The sequence below is a fragment of the Oryctolagus cuniculus genome, chromosome 13 (genome assembly GCF_964237555.1).
Source record: "Oryctolagus cuniculus chromosome 13, mOryCun1.1, whole genome shotgun sequence".
Taxonomy (NCBI): Eukaryota; Metazoa; Chordata; class Mammalia; order Lagomorpha; family Leporidae; genus Oryctolagus; species Oryctolagus cuniculus.
The window spans coordinates 48,560,256-48,577,434 of NC_091444.1; the positions used below are offsets into that span (position 1 = coordinate 48,560,256).

At 43.6% G+C, this 17,179-nt stretch overlaps 3 protein-coding genes across 7 annotated transcripts; 2 read left to right on the top strand and 1 right to left on the bottom strand.

Moving 5' to 3' along the window:
* Positions 1–429: 429 nt before the first annotated feature.
* On the bottom strand, positions 430–1,792 carry LOC127483561 (potassium/sodium hyperpolarization-activated cyclic nucleotide-gated channel 2). Its single transcript, XM_051821448.2, has 2 exons — positions 1,415–1,792; positions 430–1,299 (listed from the first exon to the last, which is right to left on the bottom strand). Exons 1-2 carry the CDS (start codon positions 1,790–1,792, stop codon positions 1,174–1,176), a joined length of 504 nt encoding a protein of 167 aa, XP_051677408.1. The 3' UTR covers positions 430–1,173.
* COMMD3 (COMM domain containing 3) lies at positions 1,759–5,674 on the top strand. Its single transcript, XM_008268283.4, has 8 exons — positions 1,759–1,991; positions 3,294–3,405; positions 3,513–3,576; positions 3,672–3,706; positions 4,049–4,109; positions 4,198–4,254; positions 4,352–4,411; positions 5,316–5,674. Exons 1-8 carry the CDS (start codon positions 1,853–1,855, stop codon positions 5,373–5,375), a joined length of 588 nt encoding a protein of 195 aa, XP_008266505.1. The 5' UTR covers positions 1,759–1,852; the 3' UTR covers positions 5,376–5,674.
* A 1,287-nt stretch (positions 5,675–6,961) lies between these two features.
* BMI1 (BMI1 proto-oncogene, polycomb ring finger) lies at positions 6,962–16,797 on the top strand. Of its 5 annotated transcripts, XM_070055512.1 has the most exons (11): positions 11,058–11,159; positions 11,871–12,001; positions 12,319–12,415; positions 13,029–13,084; positions 13,176–13,226; positions 13,395–13,503; positions 13,580–13,625; positions 13,981–14,079; positions 14,379–14,459; positions 14,548–14,686; positions 14,769–16,797. In XM_070055512.1, the coding sequence occupies exons 2-11, from the start codon at positions 11,890–11,892 to the stop codon at positions 14,774–14,776; spliced, it is 798 nt and encodes a 265-aa protein (XP_069911613.1). In that variant the 5' UTR covers positions 11,058–11,159; positions 11,871–11,889; the 3' UTR covers positions 14,777–16,797. The 5 variants fall into 5 exon arrangements, with proteins under 5 accessions (XP_051677405.1, XP_008266500.1, XP_008266502.1 ...); XM_051821445.2 differs by lacking the exon at positions 11,058–11,159 and adding an exon at positions 6,962–7,100 and having other exon boundaries at positions 14,548–16,797; XM_008268278.4 differs by lacking the exon at positions 11,058–11,159 and adding an exon at positions 7,414–7,565 and having other exon boundaries at positions 14,548–16,797.
* Positions 16,798–17,179: the final 382 nt, after the last annotated feature.

Sequence of the window (17,179 nt, forward strand, 5' to 3'; positions counted from 1 at the left end):
ACAAACATCCTCCAAGAGAAAGTACTTACATATGGGCCAGAGTAACGTGACAGCTATTATGGAAACAATCTTTGTGAATTTCCTAACTTTTATGCACACAAACTCAACCACTTGTGTTCACTTGCCTCTTTTAAAATAACATTTAAAAATCTATGCTCATGGACAAATGCATTCTTTTTTTTACAGTAAATTCTTTAGGATTAGAATAATCAACTCAAATGCTATTAGAGTATTAGTAGTGTTATCCTAGTTCATAAAATATATATGTATATGTAATAAGAATAATGAGTTTTGGTGTTAATATTGTTTAACATTTGCACAACTCTTCCTGTAAAACAGTCCCTAGGTAAATCAGGTATCTTGGTATTTTCAACTGACTTGTCACTGAAGAGAAACAAGGGAATGAGAATGAGAGATGAGAAGAAAATATGAACGTGATGAATAGGTGTTTATTTCAAAAAGACCCCAGGGAGATTCAGGAGCCCCTCGCTGCTGTGTGTGTTCCTTCTGCGGGAAGAGCTCGTGCACGCGCCTTTCAAAGCTTCCAGAGCAGGACGGAGCAAAGTTCCTGCAGCTGTTCCTGATGTTAATCACCCCACTAGGACACGAGGTGCTCTCCGCGTGCTGGGGCAAGGTTGGACGTTGACTATATGCGTTAAAAACGCGTGTTTGCAAATATATATAAGTCAATTACGCCAGAGAAAGCTTCACCTTGAGCTCACGTAGTCAACCACCGCTCCTGTAGAGCCAAACAACTTTCTCGTCCATAGCCTTTCCCTCCGTCCCTCAACAACGCGCACATTTTACTTTTCAAGTTCTTTTGCTGGAAAATGCCTCATCTACTTTGCTTCGCGGGTTCTTTCTTCTTCGTTTTGAAGAATCTTTCTGGTTCTCCAAACCAACTTCGTAGTAGAAGAGGGGAAGTTAAACTTTATTGAATCTTTGAAGTGATGGCTATTGGAAACAGTAATTCACTTCTAATAAAGATCCTGCCATTCCCAACTGTACTGATAGCCATCTAATGTATTTATCAAGATTCTATTAAGTCATTAAAACCGGACCCACGGCTGCAATGCACAAAATTTTTATCTCCGTTTGCTTTTGAAAAGTATTTGTAGCGGCATAGATGATTTTTAAGCATCCTATGAAATATATCCATCAAGAAGATGATTTTTAAGCATTCTTGTCAAGTGTCTCCCAACAGCTGAGCTGGAGTGCGTTCACGCGCTCACTGTGTGCATGCGTGCGTGTGCAAACACACACCACGTAGTAAGGACTACTGCCGTATTCCAGAAACGGCTAAGAAAAGGTAAGAATAAACCAGAATTGTATGACTAGATTTCCAGTCTCGGGCGAAAGGGCAGTGCTGCGCAGTTAACCTAGTTAACACCCCCCCACACACCCCCACACACACCCCAGTTGCCTTAAATCGGAGTTTCCCGCAGGATTTCGCGCTGAGGGAGCAGCGGGGAGGCTCGGTTTGCGGGTTGGTGGGGACTGGGTCCTGGATCCCGACACCTCCCACCACTTCCCCGGGGTCTCTCCGGGAACGGAGCCGGCGAGCGCCGAGGGGAGGAGACAGCGCGCGGCGCGTCCACAATGCGCCCATGGCCGCCCCTCTCGCCGAGCCGCCGCCGCTCCCGCGGAGGGAACTGCTAGGCGGAAGCGGCGGCGGGCGGCGGCGGCGGGGGGCGCGGGGCGGCGGCGCGGGCCGGGAAGCCGCCCGGGAGGTCACCGGGGAGGCCCCGCAGCCCGCGCCGCCACCCCGGCCCGCGTGCGCGCGCGGCCGCATCAGCTGAGCGCGCGGCGGGTGTCACGTGGTGCGCGTGTCGAAGGTCACGGCGCGCTCACAATGGAGCTCTCGGAGTATGTGCAGAAAGGCTTCCAGATGCTGGCGGATCCCGGCTCCTTCGACTCCAACGCCTTCACGCTTCTCCTCCGGGCGGCGTTCCAGAGCCTGCTGGACGCCCAGGCGGACGAGGCCGTGTTAGGTAAGCCGCTCGGCTTTGAGCTGGACCGGCCTGGGTGGAGGGGCGCTCCAAGAAGAGGAGCTAGACCGAGCGAGCGGGGGAGAGCCCCGGGAAGAGGAAGTCTCCGGGCTTTGCCCTTCGCTCCGGACGGAGTGTGGGGACGTGGCTCTGCTGGGACCCAGAGCGGACTCTGAGCATTGTTCTGGCCACACTTGGCACCTGCACAGAGCCAGCCACACGTTCCTCGCCTGATTTCCCACCCGGTCTCTTTGTTCCTTTGTAAAGCCCGTGTTCCAGCCTTGTTTGTGGCCTAAACATCTAAGGTTTTCAGCCTGGTGTGAGCTGGCGGCTGTTTTGACACTTGGACTTCATCAGGGGCGCTCCCAGCAATTCAGGCTTCTTGGGCTAGGCTGGCAAACGTTTAAAAGGGACTGTTTCCGAAGTAATTACTGGCTCGAATAGTGTTGACAACTTCCAACCTAGAGAATACCTCTGGCTGCTAGGATCGCTGCAGCCCTCTAGTTCAGTGTGTTGTACCCCGGTTCTACTCCTAAGACATGAAAGTGGGGTGCGTAGTGCTTTGTCCCGCACCCCTTACCTGGAGGCGAGCCTCTCAAGCGACCTGGTCAGTGAATGTCAGTGCGGAGTGAAAGCATTTTAAGACAGATAGCTTTTAGATAATTTTGTTAAATATCAGTATCCCTAAAATTCAAGATTTTGCCTTTTTCTGTAGTACATGAATTAGACACTTGCACAGAAACATCTGAAAGTGGAAGTTCTTTAAACGAAAATAGTAACCGCCACCTGGGTTCATCTCAAAAATCACGTGGCTATCAAAGCCTGAAAATATTGATAGGATTTTGAAATTTGCATTTTGTATTCTGAACTCATGCCCTCTCTTCCACTTCTTGGTGTGTCCACAGAGCCAGATACCCTAAAATTGATAATTTCTAAAGCAAAAATATTCATTCTGAAATTTATACTGTGTAACATACCTATTTCCTTGTTCCTTTTAATTTATTCTATCCAGTGTTAGAAGGACCACTGTTATTTTTTTCTTTGGAGTGATAATGTCTTTTGGAAATAATAAAAATATTAAGGAAAAATAATTGAAACCAGATAACAGAATTATTGATGTTTACTGTTTTGAAGTTGATTTTGTTGCTAATCTCATTTACTTAGAATTGGCACTCCTTTTATTTGAATTCTCTTTGTTATCTTGCTAAAAAGAGGTTTTTACCCGAATTAAAATATCCTCTTTATGGAACCTACAATAAAGAATTTTTCTTAATTATCACTGTCCTCACTGGCAATTTGTTTTAGATCACCCAGATTTGAAACATATTGACCCAGTGGTTCTAAAACATTGTCATGCAGCAGCTGCAACTTACATACTGGAGGCGGGAAAGCACCGAGTTGACAAATCAACTCTGAGGTACAGAATTTATTTAAATATCCATTTATTTTCAAATAGTACCTTTATTATTCCAATCTCAGTTCTGAAAATGGAAACTGAACTTTGGCTTCCCTTCTGCTACACAGCTCTTACCTAGAAGACTGTAAATTTGACAGAGAGCGAATAGACCTGTTTTGCACGGAATATCAGGTTACTTACTTTATACTTTTAAATTAACGATTACTGTTTTTCTTCTGCTCTGTTTGCAAAGACGTATTCTCTTTCTTTTTTTTCTCCCTCCCCAGAATAATAAGAATTCCCTAGAAATCCTACTGGGAAGGTAGGTTCTGTGTAAGGTGTCCAGCTGAGGCACTTTTCACTTGCAGGTATGAATGGAGAGTGCTAGGCTCAAACAAAACAGGGCAGGAAAACCTGGGATCCTGACTCAAAGAAAAGGGGCCAGAGGGCAAGTGAAACAATTGAAGTTAAGCTAATGTTTTTAAAGATGAAGTTTATTGAGATAATTTTAAGATGCTCTTTTACTATTGAAAATGACATTTCACAATATTTTAAATTCAAAATGGATTAAAATGAGAAGGGGGCAAAAGATAGATACCATTTGTAATAAATACTAAACATTTTCTGTAGATATTATGTGCATAATTGTCACTGTATCTTTCAGCATAAGTAGATCTCTCCCTCATATAACTGATGTTTCTTGGCGCTTGGAATATCAGATAAAGGTAAAGTTGAACAAATGGTTCTCTAAGAGGGTTTAGGGAATGTTAAAGAAATAAAGGTTAATATGAACATGTTCTTTTTTTCTTTTAGACCAATCAACTTCATAAGATGTACAGACCTGCATATTTGGTGACTTTAAATGTAGAGGTATTTATAGATAAACCCTACCAAAAAGTGAAGTGTATGGTAGTAAAATTTAACATTTTCTTGATTTAAGTAAACAGCCTTTCTCTTTCTTCTCTAGAACACTGATTCCGGGTCCTACCCAGAGATTAGTTTTAGTTGCAACATGGAACAGTTACAGGTACAGTATTAGGATCTGTGAATATGACTATCTTTTTATAGACATTTAGCTGGGAATTATATGAATGGAAAGTTCAAAAAGATAATAATCAGAACAGCTATCAGCAGATAATGAAGATAGATTGGGGATTTTAAAGGAAAGGCGGGTTTCAAAAGCAATATTGTAACACAGGTTCACTTTTGAATTTGTTACTTAGAATTGGTGTGCACTTGCTGTTCCCTCTGATAAACATCTTGCAGTATAGTGTTTACCGTAAATTGCTTCTGTTCATGAGTTTGATCTGATAAGATAAAGCAAAATTAACAGCATGGCTTTGAAAATGTCTTCTTTGCTTTCAGAAAGTAAATTAAACTTTCAAAGTTGGAATTTTAAACCGGTTTGAAATGGCTTTTCATGAAGAAGGAAGCAACATAAAATTCTAAAACTGTTTCTGTTAGCAATATAAGACTGGGAAAATTCAAAACTGCCTTGGTTAAGAGCTAGGACAACGGATTTACTTCTCACAGTTAGAAAAATGAACATTGTCACTGACAGTTTAGATGAAATTGAATTTTTCAAAGGCACCTCTGCAGGTCATTTTGTTATAACCATTAGTCAAACTTTAAAACTTGAGATAATATAACTTTTGTTAGATATCTTGATTAGTTTACATACCCTTTGCCTGTTGAGGATTCGATAAGAAATTATGTTTCAAGCTGAGGACAAATAGCCGATTTGAACATGAGATGCTGTAGAGGAAACTTTTCCTTTGATGGGTCCTGGTTTGCAAAAAGGTTAAAATCTTAGTAAATTTTAAACGTTTAGAAAGTGTTCTCTGATTTTTTTTAATTGCATCTTTCTGAACTTGGGTACTTCGTTCCGTGTTTCACCCTAAAAAGACGTTGACATGATATACTTTTTGTAGGATTTGGTGGGGAAACTTAAAGATGCTTCGAAAAGCCTGGAACGAGCAACTCAGTTATAACTTGGGAAGTGAACGATCCGCCCAAGTGCAGAGGAAAACCAGGAACGTCACCGCGGGCTGTGGGAGCTGGCCGTGCTCGCTCGCGCTCGGCGGAGAACGCTTCCCTTCGAATCTGTCACTCATCGGTTCTGACAGTTTTTTTTATATGTGTGAAAGGGTTATGAGGGAAATTCTGCCCACGTATTTGAATCATCTTCAGGATGAACTGTACCTTTATCCTCTTTAGATCTTTTTGAAGTCCTATGAAAGGAAGCAGACAGCATCACATCCTGAATAAACAAGGTGTTGTTCCCACAAAATGGTGATATTTTGTTTGGATTTGAAGTTTGTGTGTTAATTATTACTTTGTGTACTACGATGAGCGTTAACTTGATGCGAGGAGCGTCAGCTGTTAACGATCTCCGTTTCTCTGGATTAAAGTCAAACGCAGTGGGAGAGGGTGGCATCTCCGGGGTGTGCTGGAGACCCCAATGGTCCGGGAGCGGGAGCCGGCCCGTTACCTGCGCTAAAGGGATCGCCCGCAGCCGACTGCGGGCTGCCGGCCCCGAGCGGACCGCTGCCCGCGCGCGCCCCGCCTTGGCCGCCGGCGGGCGAGGACAGCACCCGGGCGGGCGCCGTTGTTTCCGCGAGTCCAACTCCGGCGCAGGTTCCGCGGCGGGCGCGGGCGTCTGGGCCGCAGCCCGTTGAGCCGAGCGGGTGGCTGGTGGCCAGCGGACCTGTGAGCCCGCCGGCTGAGGCGGGCGACAGAAAGAAAGAAATAACGGGGGGTGGGGTGGGCTGCGCTGCGTGCGGGGCCGGCGCGATGCCCGCGCCGAGAGCAGGGTGGCGCGAGTGGCGCTGTGGAGAATCGCTCGGCGGCCGCGCCAACGCCGCCGCCGCCACCGCGGCTCAGAGCGGGGGGAGGGGGAGGAGGAGGAGGGCGCGCGGCGCGGAGGGGAGGGGGCGGCCACGGGCCCGACTACACCGACACTAATTCCCAGGCCGCCCTTAAGGAATGAGGGGAGCACGTGACCCGGTGGGGGGGCGGCAGGGGGAGGGGGCGGGCGGACTCCGAGCCATTTTGGAGCCGGTGTCAGTTTCCACTCTGCCTTCAGCGGTGCATTTTTTTTTCCACCCTCCCCTCCCCCTCCTCATCCTTCCTCCCATCCCCCCCCCCGCCTCTCCGCACGCTCACACACGGCGCCCCCCGCCCGCCCTCCTCCCCCCACGGCAACTATGATGAAATAATAATCGTAGTATTAAAGGCAGAGATCGGGGTGAGACAATGGGGATGTTGGCGAGGGCGCCCCGATCCGGATTAGAAACACCTCCTGGCCCCGCAGAATAAAACCGATCGCGCCCCTCCGCGCGCTCCCTCCCCCGAGTGCCGAGCGGGAGGCGGCGGCGGCGGCGGCGGCCGAGGAGGAGGAGGAGGTGGAGGAGGAGGAGGAGGAGGAGGAGGCCCCGGAGGAGGAGGAGGCGTTGGAGGCCGAGGAGGAGGAGGAGGCCGAGCAGGAGGAGGAGGCCGAGCAGGAGGAGGAGGAGGAGGCCGGGCTCGGGAGGCGGCATGAGCCGAGCGCGGCGGCCGCGGCTGCTCTCGGCCGCGCTCGTTGCCCATTGACAGCGGCGTCTGCAGCTCGCTTCAAGATGGCCGCTTGGCTCGCATTCATTTTCTGCTGAACGACTTTTAACTTTCATTGTCTTTTCCGCCCGCTTCGACCGCCTCTCGCCGGCTGCTTTTTCCGGGTACGTAGGAGGCTAGGCGCCTCCGGGACGGGGGTCGGGGGACGCGGGGCCCGCGCGGGGCTCCGGCGGGCGGCGGGTGGAAAGGGGAGCGGCCCCCCCGCCGGCCCGCGCCGCCCGCCCGCGCTCGCCCGCGCCCGCCCGCCGGGCCGAGGGCGCTGACAGCGTGGGCGCCGACCCCGCGCCCGCCCGCCCGCGCCGCCGCCCCGCGCCCGCGTCCGCGCGCCCGCGGCTCCGCGGCTCCCGCGGCGCCGGGACCGACCCGCAGCCCGCGCCGCCGCCAGCCGGGCTCGGCGCCGCTCCAGCCGCCGCCGCCCGCTCCGCCGGACGCGCCGCGCGCCCCCACGTTTTAGTTCCTTTCTCTGCCGAGCGCCCCTCGGCACCCTCGAGACGCACATGGCCCCCGAGGAGAGCACTTGTACTTGCAGTCCCCGCGGCTCCTCTGGCCACGGCGCCCTTTGTTGAGAGGTAGATTTGGATGAAACGGGGACGGGTTCCTGAAATCGGGAGCTGCCTGGGTCAAGTGGCGCCCCTGCTCTCCCGAAGAAAGGGCTTTTCAGGGGTTTAAGCGGCCAGGGAACGCCCCCATTTTATAGGGACGGGGTACGTGGGGGGCAGCGATCCCGCCACGGTGGGTGTTAGGCAGGAGGGAGCCCCGGCAGAAATGTTATTAACTTAAGTTGGAGGGACACTTGTGTGAAACTGGATGGCTGGTAAGATGGCGGTTCCCAGTTTCCAAGGTCTCCTGCGTTTGTGTTTAAAAGGGTAAAGTTTTCAAGGTGGTATTTGCTGGGAGTCTTGGGTGAGTGCTGTAAATATCGCTTGGGGCGTACTTTTTGGGAAGTGGGCATTTCAAATTTGGAGCTTTTTTGGAGTGACGATGGTGACTGGACCCGAGTCTTGCTGGAGTCCTTTTCCCCCCCCTTTCTCTCTTTTGCACGCCCACTCCTCCCTTTTTCTCCTCTCGGATACCACAGCTTTCCTCTTAACCTCTGCTGTGGGATGCACTCAGAATCATGACTCGAGTCCACGACGTTTTACAGGTTTTGCTGCACGTCAGCATCGGTCATGTGGTAAAGGGATGCTTTGGTAAAGGGATGCTTTGGAAGAGGTCTAAAAAGTTGATTGCCTGTGTTTACGCAGCCGTTTGGGCTTGACAGCGATAAAGCACGATCTTTCCCCCAGAGATTTACAGTTAATAATTGGAAGTAAACAAGTAGAGAGGCTTTAATCATTCCCAATTGCAATAAAAGGATTTAGTGGGCTTAGTGGTCACGGTTCAATATTTGAAAGCGAAGCATGTATTAACCCCGTCCCTTAAAGTAGGCAAAATTCCGGGCATATTTATCCAAATGCAAGTGTAGGTTGGTGGTATGCAGAATGTAATGAGTAGCTCAGCCTATATTTTGTAAGAACCTTAACTTATAATGTGGAAGAACATTATAAGCCATACTAAAGACTTGATACTTATGGATATAAAATTGTGGACAGTGTATACCAAGTTATGAGACTACATATTAACATTTGAGTTTTAAGTAGACTGATTGGAAATCTCTCAGAAGTTGATTTTTTGATCAAAATTGCAAGTTTTTTTTTAAATACTTGAGTTCATTCTTATACATCTGCCCCAAAGTGTAGTCAGAGATGTTTGAAATAACCTACCTGTGAAAATTATATGCCTATTAACAGTATATTTAAAGCCATATAAAAGTCGCAGTGTATGCTTGTGTACACACACACACACACACATTCATAAACTTTGTAAGAAAATTGAGGATTTTATTGTGTTTAATAAACCCACTAGTATTCTACCACTAAGTTCCTGGATGTATGTGAAGTGTCCCAGTAGGCGCCAAATTCTGCATTAGAGCCAGGGTAACCCCAACTTTATCCATACCTGTATTGGGCTGTGAGCCCAGGTGGGGTTTTGGAGTTCATTTGCATTTCTTAGATTGCAGTAGTCAAGATGATTGTTAACATAAGAACTTGCTTCTGTTTTTCTTCATTTTGACATTGCTAGCTTTAGGCCTCCAACTGAAATCTGACAGCCCCAAGTGAGTACGTTATAGTGGCAAATTTTTATCATTGTGTGTTTGCTGCATTTTTAGTTGCTTAACGGCAATTTCTGTGTTAGAACCTAGAAGATTTTCAGATCTAAGATGCCAGATAGTGCTTCTCAAACCTTATCAAGCATGTGGAGTTTTGGAAGTCTTCATTAGGTTGCCAATAGTTTCAAATAGGATTAAAAAGACCTGATTTTTAATAAAGTAGCAATGATATTTGTTATCATTATAATAGATGGTAATAGGATTATTGCCAAATTCTTCTGAACTGAGGTAGATGAATTATGTGATAAGATTTAAGATGAATTTGAAAGTATTTTTGTCAAGAACATGTGGCTTCAATGTTTAAAGCCAACCAGTTGATAATCCTCCACTGAGATTTATTCTCCATGTTAACATTGGTGTTTGTATGGCATTGGTTTTCTGTAAGGTAGAGAAGTGAGGGCAACTATTTTTATTGGAGTCCCTTCATGAACTTAATGATCAATGATACTAGTAGTAATATGCTTTCACAGGCAAATAGAATTGTCACCTGGTTGTCTTTCTAGGAAAGATTCTGTGGTTTCACAAGGAGAGTTTTCTTTAAGCACCAAATAGGCTAGTCTTTACTCACCAGGACTGTTGGATTTAAATATTGCTACTCTTCAGGGGCGTTGCTCTGCCTACCACTCCTCTTCCACCCCACTTAGATTGATGTGAACAGTGTGGTGACAGCATCCTTCCAAACAAGTAATCAGAAAGGTGACTGAGGAGCCACAGAGGACGTTTTCTGTTGAGTCCGCTAGGTTGGCACTGTGATCACTTTCAAAGAGAGGTGGTTTTTTTATTTTTTCTTTAGTACTCAGCTCTTTAAATTTTAGCTGTTATGGTATGTTGTTTGGTATTTTTCTCTTTGCATTACAATTCCCTAAGAATTGAAGCCTCAGGATACATCTTACTGCAGGTCTCACAAGTTCTTAGATTTCCATTCAAAGCAACTTTGAGAATGTGTCTCACTCAAGTCTTGAAGTTTAGTCTTTCTTCAGGTTCTGGAGTGAGTGAAGTGGGGAAAGTAGGGGTCTAAGAAATGTATTTTTCAAGAATACTATGCACAGGAATGGACTTCCCTGACTGTTCTCTGAGGCAGTTACCTCTCTGCTGACAGTTACCCACCGTGACGTTTCTATGCTATGTGGTATCTCGGGGAAGGGGGGGTATCATTTCATCATGTGGGGTTTGGATGGAAGTTAGGCTCGGCAAATGACACTTGTTTCTCTCTCCTGTGCTTTCTTTGAGTTGACAAGGTGTTGATGCAGCGTTGGGAATGGGCTGGTCAGACGGTTCCATACATACTGTCACTGTCCTACCAATTAGCTTTTCTTACCTTCAGCACGGTTTTTTCAAATAAAACACAGGGCTCTGTGCCCGCCTCTTCCTCTTGTAAAATAGATTTCAGTTTTCCAAAACTTTGTAGCACACATCCAGTCCACAGAACATATTAGAGAAAGAAGCTCTAAAAGAGGTTCGGTTCAATAAACATCTCTGCACTTTGAGCCCTGATAGTTTCGTGTGAAGTGCACAGTTGGTGATTCTCAAAAGAGCCCTTCGTGAAAATTTTGACCTAATGATTGCTATCAGGAGAGACTGACAGAGTCACGATATGAAAGAAGCTCTTCGCAAGGAGGCGACGTGGGAAGAGGCCCCCAATAGCGACCGAAATGGCCGGGAGTGTGGTTTGCCTCTTCCTCTAGCAGTCGCCGCGCCAGGCTCGAGGGCACCCACGCTGGGACCCGCGTCCGTGACGCCCGGCCCTCGTGGGCCGCCCCACCCCCGCGCCGGCAGCGCCCGGACCCCACCCCGCCCCCGCGCCGGCCCCGCCCCCGCGCCGCGCCGGCCCCTCCCCCGCGCCCGCCGCTGCTGCTGCTGCCGCTGCCGCCGCCGGGCCGCCCCGCACGCCCGCAGAGGCTCGGGGCTCGGGCCGGGCTCCACGCGGAGTTGCAGCCGTGGCCGGATGCCAAGTGTAAGTGTAAGTTGCTATGGAAACCCCTACTGAGGCGAGTTCCGAATCCGGAACGAGACTGAGCCCCCGGCGCCGCCGGATCCGCCCCTCGCATCCCGGCCCCCGGGCGTCCGCCGCGCTCAGGCCCCAGCCCGAGGCCGACTCGAGGTGCTTCTCCGGCGGCCCCGGCACCCAGCTCCGGAAATGCCAGGGATGCAGATAGAGCTGAATTTGTTTTCCCTTTGTACCGCATAAAAGCAAGCCAGGTTCAAATTGCTCGAACCGTCTAAAATAACCAGAACCTCGGGATTTTCGTTTGGACGCTGTGAGGAAGTTGTGCTATAAATTCGGAGACCTGGAACAAGCCCCAGTGGTTGGTAAATATCGGCGAGGGCTGTGGTGTGTGGAGCAGCTTCGGGCTGCTAGAGGGCGGATGGAAGAAACAGACCCCAGCACGCTCAGCCCTGGCCCCCACCCCCAGCCTCTCCCCCTCACGCCGGGAAGGACCTGAGAGACCACAAGCAGCTTCACTTGGTTCCTTTTCACTGTTTCACTAGAATTGGTTCAGGTCTGATGGGTAAATTCTTTGTGCAGTAAGCGTTGGGACAGTCCAGCTGTACAGTGTTAAACTAGTTTATGAACTCCTCGGGCCCTCTGTGCTCAGTTGCTAGGAGTTGGAGATCATCTGGGTTTTCTCTCTGTGAATTACAGACATGTTTCTGTCTCTTGCAGGATCTTGCATCGAGCAGAAATGCATCGAACAACCAGAATCAAGATCACTGAGCTAAATCCCCACCTAATGTGTGTGCTTTGTGGAGGATACTTCATTGATGCCACCACCATAATAGAATGTCTACATTCCTGTAAGTCCCGAGTTTTAGCCCCTTGACAATCCCTGTGGTCTTCGTGTTGGTACAAAGTGGTGGAGTAATTTTCTTCTCTTGCACTCAGTGACTTTTTTGTTATTACCTGTTTTACTACAAGTGTGTAGCGTGTGAATGTTCTCAGGATTTATTTAGTTATTTATTTGTTATTAGTTATTATTAGTTATTAGTTATTTATTTAGTTGGAAATGCCTTTTGGCATTTATCATCTTCTAGTTCTCAGTTTCTGATGCTAATTTTAATGCTTACACCTCTAAATTCCAAACTTATAAAAATTTTACATGTTTCTACCCTAGTCTGTAAAACATGTATTGTGCGTTACCTGGAGACCAGCAAGTATTGCCCTATTTGTGATGTTCAAGTTCACAAAACCAGGCCACTGCTGAATATAAGGTAAGAAAATGTTTAAATTCCTTTTTTGCAATTGTTACTGGAGTTCATAATTAACTGAAGGCAATCTTGTTTTTTCTTCACAAAAAATATTTACTCTTGAGTGTATCTACTTTGTTGAGGGTAGCCCTTTAATTTCCTGCCATCTTAATGGTGACCAAATTCAGACAAAATTTAGTGTTATTCTAGTATTCTAAGAATTTTTTTGCCTCAACTGTTCTTTTAAAACTGAATCAGTTCTCCATTTTTGCATTGCTTTATTGACTTCTTGACAGATAAGGTTAAATATTTTTAAATGGTTTCCATTCTGTCTTTGTACTCTATTCATATTAGCTAACTTAGAAACTTGAATGGTACCAAGTCTCTTGACTCAAGTGAATGTGAAAAAGCTATTAGTTATTATGTAAAGTCACTTTTCTGCTGATTTAAAAGAGTACTACTGCATTAAAACTTTTAATTTCATAATTTTTGTTTTGTCAGTGTTATGGACCACATCACAATCAAGTAAAACATTAGTAGTGCCAAAAGCAACCAAATACTCTATAGAAACTTTCAGACATTTTTAGTTTTTGCTATATTGACTGGTAATGTACTTTTGTAATTTATTGTTTTTCAGGTCAGATAAAACTCTTCAAGATATCGTATACAAATTAGTTCCAGGGCTTTTCAAAAGTGAGTAACTTGATTTAAAAATGCAATTAATAAGACTATTCATTATTTTACCTTCTATACCAAATGTTTACATTTTTTCCCTCCCCTTCAGATGAAATGAAGAGAAGAAGGGATTTTTATGCAGCTCATCCTTCAGCTGATGGTAAATATTTTTTGGGGAAAAGACATTTTAGTTGGGGAAAGAACTGTCCACTAATTAAAATTTAGGAAAATTGAGTTTACTCTAAACTGCCACTTCCATTCTGCTGTATATAAAATATTTTTGTTAAATGTTTATTTTTTTAAATTGAATCTCAAAATGTCTTTATAGCTGCCAATGGCTCTAATGAAGATAGAGGAGAAGTTGCAGATGAAGATAAGAGAATTATAACTGATGATGAAATAATAAGTTTATCCATTGAATTCTTTGACCAGAACAGGTAAATGCTTTAGGAGATGTATTTTATACTAATAAACATTAGATACATTGTTTCACTAATATATTTTGTTTCTTAGATTGGATCGGAAAGTAAGCAAAGACAAAGAGAAATCTAAGGAGGAGGTATGTGCCATGTTATAAAAACATGTAGAAGAAACATTGGCTTCTAGATTTGATGAGGGGTTATGCTGCCTTTGAAATAGTCTGGGATCTACATGCAATATTTATTAAGAGTTTATTTTGTGTATTATTCTCAAAATATTTTAAATAGTCCGTGTTTAATGTTTTAGTATAAAATTTACTTATTAGGAATCTGCTCATTTGTTATTTGTAATAATAGTGAATTCTGTATAATTGAGAGTTTAGTCATATCCAGTTTGTATTCATAGTTTTTATCATATTCAAGCAATTAAATGGAAACTTTTATTTGGAAGTTAGGAATTGAAAAAAAAATTACGTTTATGACTTGTGTTCTCAGGTGAATGATAAAAGATATTTACGATGCCCAGCAGCAATGACTGTGATGCACTTAAGAAAGTTTCTCAGAAGTAAAATGGACATACCTAACACTTTCCAGGTATCTACTCTGTGGTCCTCATTTTATGTAGATATTTAGGTTTTTTTTTCTTTTTGGAATCTGAACCCAAAACAGCAATAGAAAAATGTTTATATTACTTCTCTTTTATGCCGTGAAAATAAATCCCTTAATCATTTCTAGAAATATTTTTCCTCATTTGAAGTTTACAGAGGAATTCTTCATCCAAATATTCAGCGAGAATGTTTTTTTTTTTTAAAGCAGTTAGATGTTTAGATGGAACAGAAATGTAGGTTAACCTTTGTTCCTTTCTTACTTAATGTTGAAATGTTTTTCAATAGATTGATGTCATGTATGAAGAGGAGCCCTTGAAGGATTACTATACACTAATGGATATTGCCTACATTTATACCTGGAGAAGGGTGAGTAGCACGTCTGTTCTCAGATCATGGTGGTAAACTGCATTAAAGAGTTAAGAGTGATTTTTTTTTTTTCCTTTTAACTTTGTAGAATGGTCCACTTCCTTTGAAATACAGAGTTCGACCTACTTGTAAGAGGATGAAGATCAGTCATCAGAGAGATGGACTGACAAATGCTGGAGAACTGGAAAGTGACTCTGGGAGTGACAAGGCCAACAGCCCAGCAGGAGGTATTCCCTCCACCTCTTCTTGTTTGCCTAGCCCCACTACTCCAGTGCAGTCTCCTCATCCACAGTTTCCTCACATTTCTAGTACTATGAATGGAACCAGCAACAGCCCCAGCGGTAACCACCAATCTTCTTTTGCCAATAGACCTCGAAAATCATCAGTAAATGGGTCGTCAGCAACTTCATCTGGTTGATACCTGAGACTGTTAAGGAAAAAAATTTTAAACCCTGATTTATATAGATCTCTTCATGCCATTACAGCTTTATAGATGCTAATACATGTGACTATATCGTCCAAGTTGCTTTCTTTTGTAGTAACATTAAATTTGGCTATAAAAGATGGACTAGATGTGCTGTTCATATGGACGTTAATTGAAAAGAAAGATTGTTATTATAAAAAATTGGTTTCTGGGAAGGCAGGCAAGTTTTTTTTCTATGTGTTAGGAAAGATGTGAAATGGTTTCTGTAACCATTGTTTGGACTTGGAAATACCCTGCAGTGGATGTAAGCATTGGGCCATAGTTTGTTAATCTCAACTAACGCCTACATTACATTCTCCTTGATTGTTCTTGTTATTATGCTGTTTTGTGAATCTGTAGAAAACAAGTGCTTTTTACCTTGAAATTCAACAAATGGAAAGAATACGCATAGAATAATGCATTCTATGTAGCCATGTCACTGTGAATAACGATTTCTTGCATATTTAGCCATTTTGATTCCTGTTTGATTTTTACTTCTCTGTTGCTACGCAAAACCGATCAAAGAAAAGTAAACTTCAGTTTTACACTCTGTATGCCTAAAAGCGGGTACTACCGTTTATTTTACTGACTTGTTTAAATGATTCGCTTTTGTAAGAATCAAATGGCATTATGCTTGTTGTACAATGCCATATTGGTATATGACATAACAGGAGACAGTATTGTATGATATATTTATAAATACTATAAAGAAAATATTGTGTTTCATGCATTCAGAAGTGGTTGTTAAAATTCTCCCAACTGGTTCGACCTTTGCAGATACCCATACCCTATGTTGAGTCGTCTTTACCAACATAGAATGTTTTTAATGTGGATATCAGAGTCTAAATTCTGCATTGCAAGCAGCTGCAAGTCATAATGCTGACTTCTCCAATAATACATGCTTACTTTTAAAACTGTTGCAGTACAGAAAAAACTTTTAAGGCATACGGAAATAGTGTCCTCATTTTCCATTGGTTATGATGGGATTAATGTTTTTAAAACGCATACTTATCACTAATTTCCAGAACAAATTTTTAAATAAACCAGCAAATTACCAAAAGAAGACATTTTATCTAAAATTATTTTAATAAGTGATACAGCAGTAATTTCAAATTTAAGAGTTGCTTTAGCAGTTAACAGTGGAATATATCTTCTCTGTAATGTCTGGAAATAGAAGCAGTTTATTAGCTTCTACCAGGTATTTTTAAAAAGATCAAGCATGTTGAATTTAAAATATGGATAACCCCAACAAATTTCAGTTTGTGTTTTGCTTTGGTCGAACTTGGTGTGTGTTCCACTCATCAGTTATTTGTGAGGGTGTTTATTCTATATGAATATTGTTTCATGTTTGTATGGGAAAATTGTAGCTAAACATTTCATTGTCCCCAGTCTGCAAAAGAAGCACAATTTATTGCTTTGTCTTGCTTATAGTCATTAAATCATTACTTTTACATATATTGCTGTTACTTCTGCTTTCTTTAAAGATACAGTAATGATGTTTTATGAAGCCACAAATACATATATTTTTATTTTGATCTAAATTTGTACAGTTCCATTGTAAGTGTTGTTTCTAATTATAGATGTAAAATGAAATTTCATTTGTAATTGGAAAAAAATCCAATAAAACGGATATTCATTTAGAAAATAGCTAAGATCTTTAATAAAAAAATTTGATATGAAAAGCACAATGTGCAGAAGTTTTGGAAACCCTGTAGTGGATTACAACAGGTCAAAGCTAAAGAGAATACATTGCTGTCTTAAAGTGATGTTGCTAAAAAGTACATGCTTTGTTGTATATTGCTTGAAAGCTCATTGAAAGATGTATCTGTTTATTTACTCTACAATCTTTGAAGTAAAAGTTACCAATGTTTGCCAGTTTGGGTGAATTTAACTTATTTTTCTAGGCTTTTCTTATGTTTTTAATGATGTTATCAAGGATAAAGAATAGTTAACAGAAGTTTCAAGTGATTTTTTTTTACCTTTAATGATCATGTGCATAAAAGGCTTTTCAAAGGCTAAAAAGTTTTAAATGTTAATGAATGTCATTTGACTTTTGACACAAAACCAAGTTATAAGATCAACACAATTCAAAAGACTTGACATACATACACCCTCATGATGGTCTTAGTTTTGAAATTACTCACCAAAATACCAGATATTGTTGTCTATGGCTTAACACTATTTCACCATACTTGGAAAACATTTCCATTTATTTTTTAAGAGGATTTTTACCCCTACTCAAATTGAAGATTGGTTA

Excerpts from the sequence above, each read along its gene's own strand:
- LOC127483561 (XM_051821448.2), bottom strand. The coding sequence starts at position 1,792 with ATGCGGCCGCGCGCGCACGCGGGCCGGGGTGGCGGCGCGGGCTGCGGG. Across the intron at positions 1,300-1,414 it reads TCCGATTTAAGGCAACTGGG|CCGTTTCTGGAATACGGCAG; the intron begins GTGTGTGTGGGG and ends ACCTTTTCTTAG.
- BMI1 (XM_051821445.2), top strand. The coding sequence starts at position 11,890 with ATGCATCGAACAACCAGAATCAAGATCACTGAGCTAAATCCCCACCTA. Across the intron at positions 12,416-13,028 it reads AGGCCACTGCTGAATATAAG|GTCAGATAAAACTCTTCAAG; the intron begins GTAAGAAAATGT and ends ATTGTTTTTCAG. Across the intron at positions 13,504-13,579 it reads GAATTCTTTGACCAGAACAG|ATTGGATCGGAAAGTAAGCA; the intron begins GTAAATGCTTTA and ends TTTGTTTCTTAG.
- COMMD3 (XM_008268283.4), top strand. The coding sequence starts at position 1,853 with ATGGAGCTCTCGGAGTATGTGCAGAAAGGCTTCCAGATGCTGGCGGAT. Across the intron at positions 3,406-3,512 it reads GTTGACAAATCAACTCTGAG|CTCTTACCTAGAAGACTGTA; the intron begins GTACAGAATTTA and ends TCTGCTACACAG. Across the intron at positions 4,255-4,351 it reads TGGTGACTTTAAATGTAGAG|AACACTGATTCCGGGTCCTA; the intron begins GTATTTATAGAT and ends TTTCTTCTCTAG.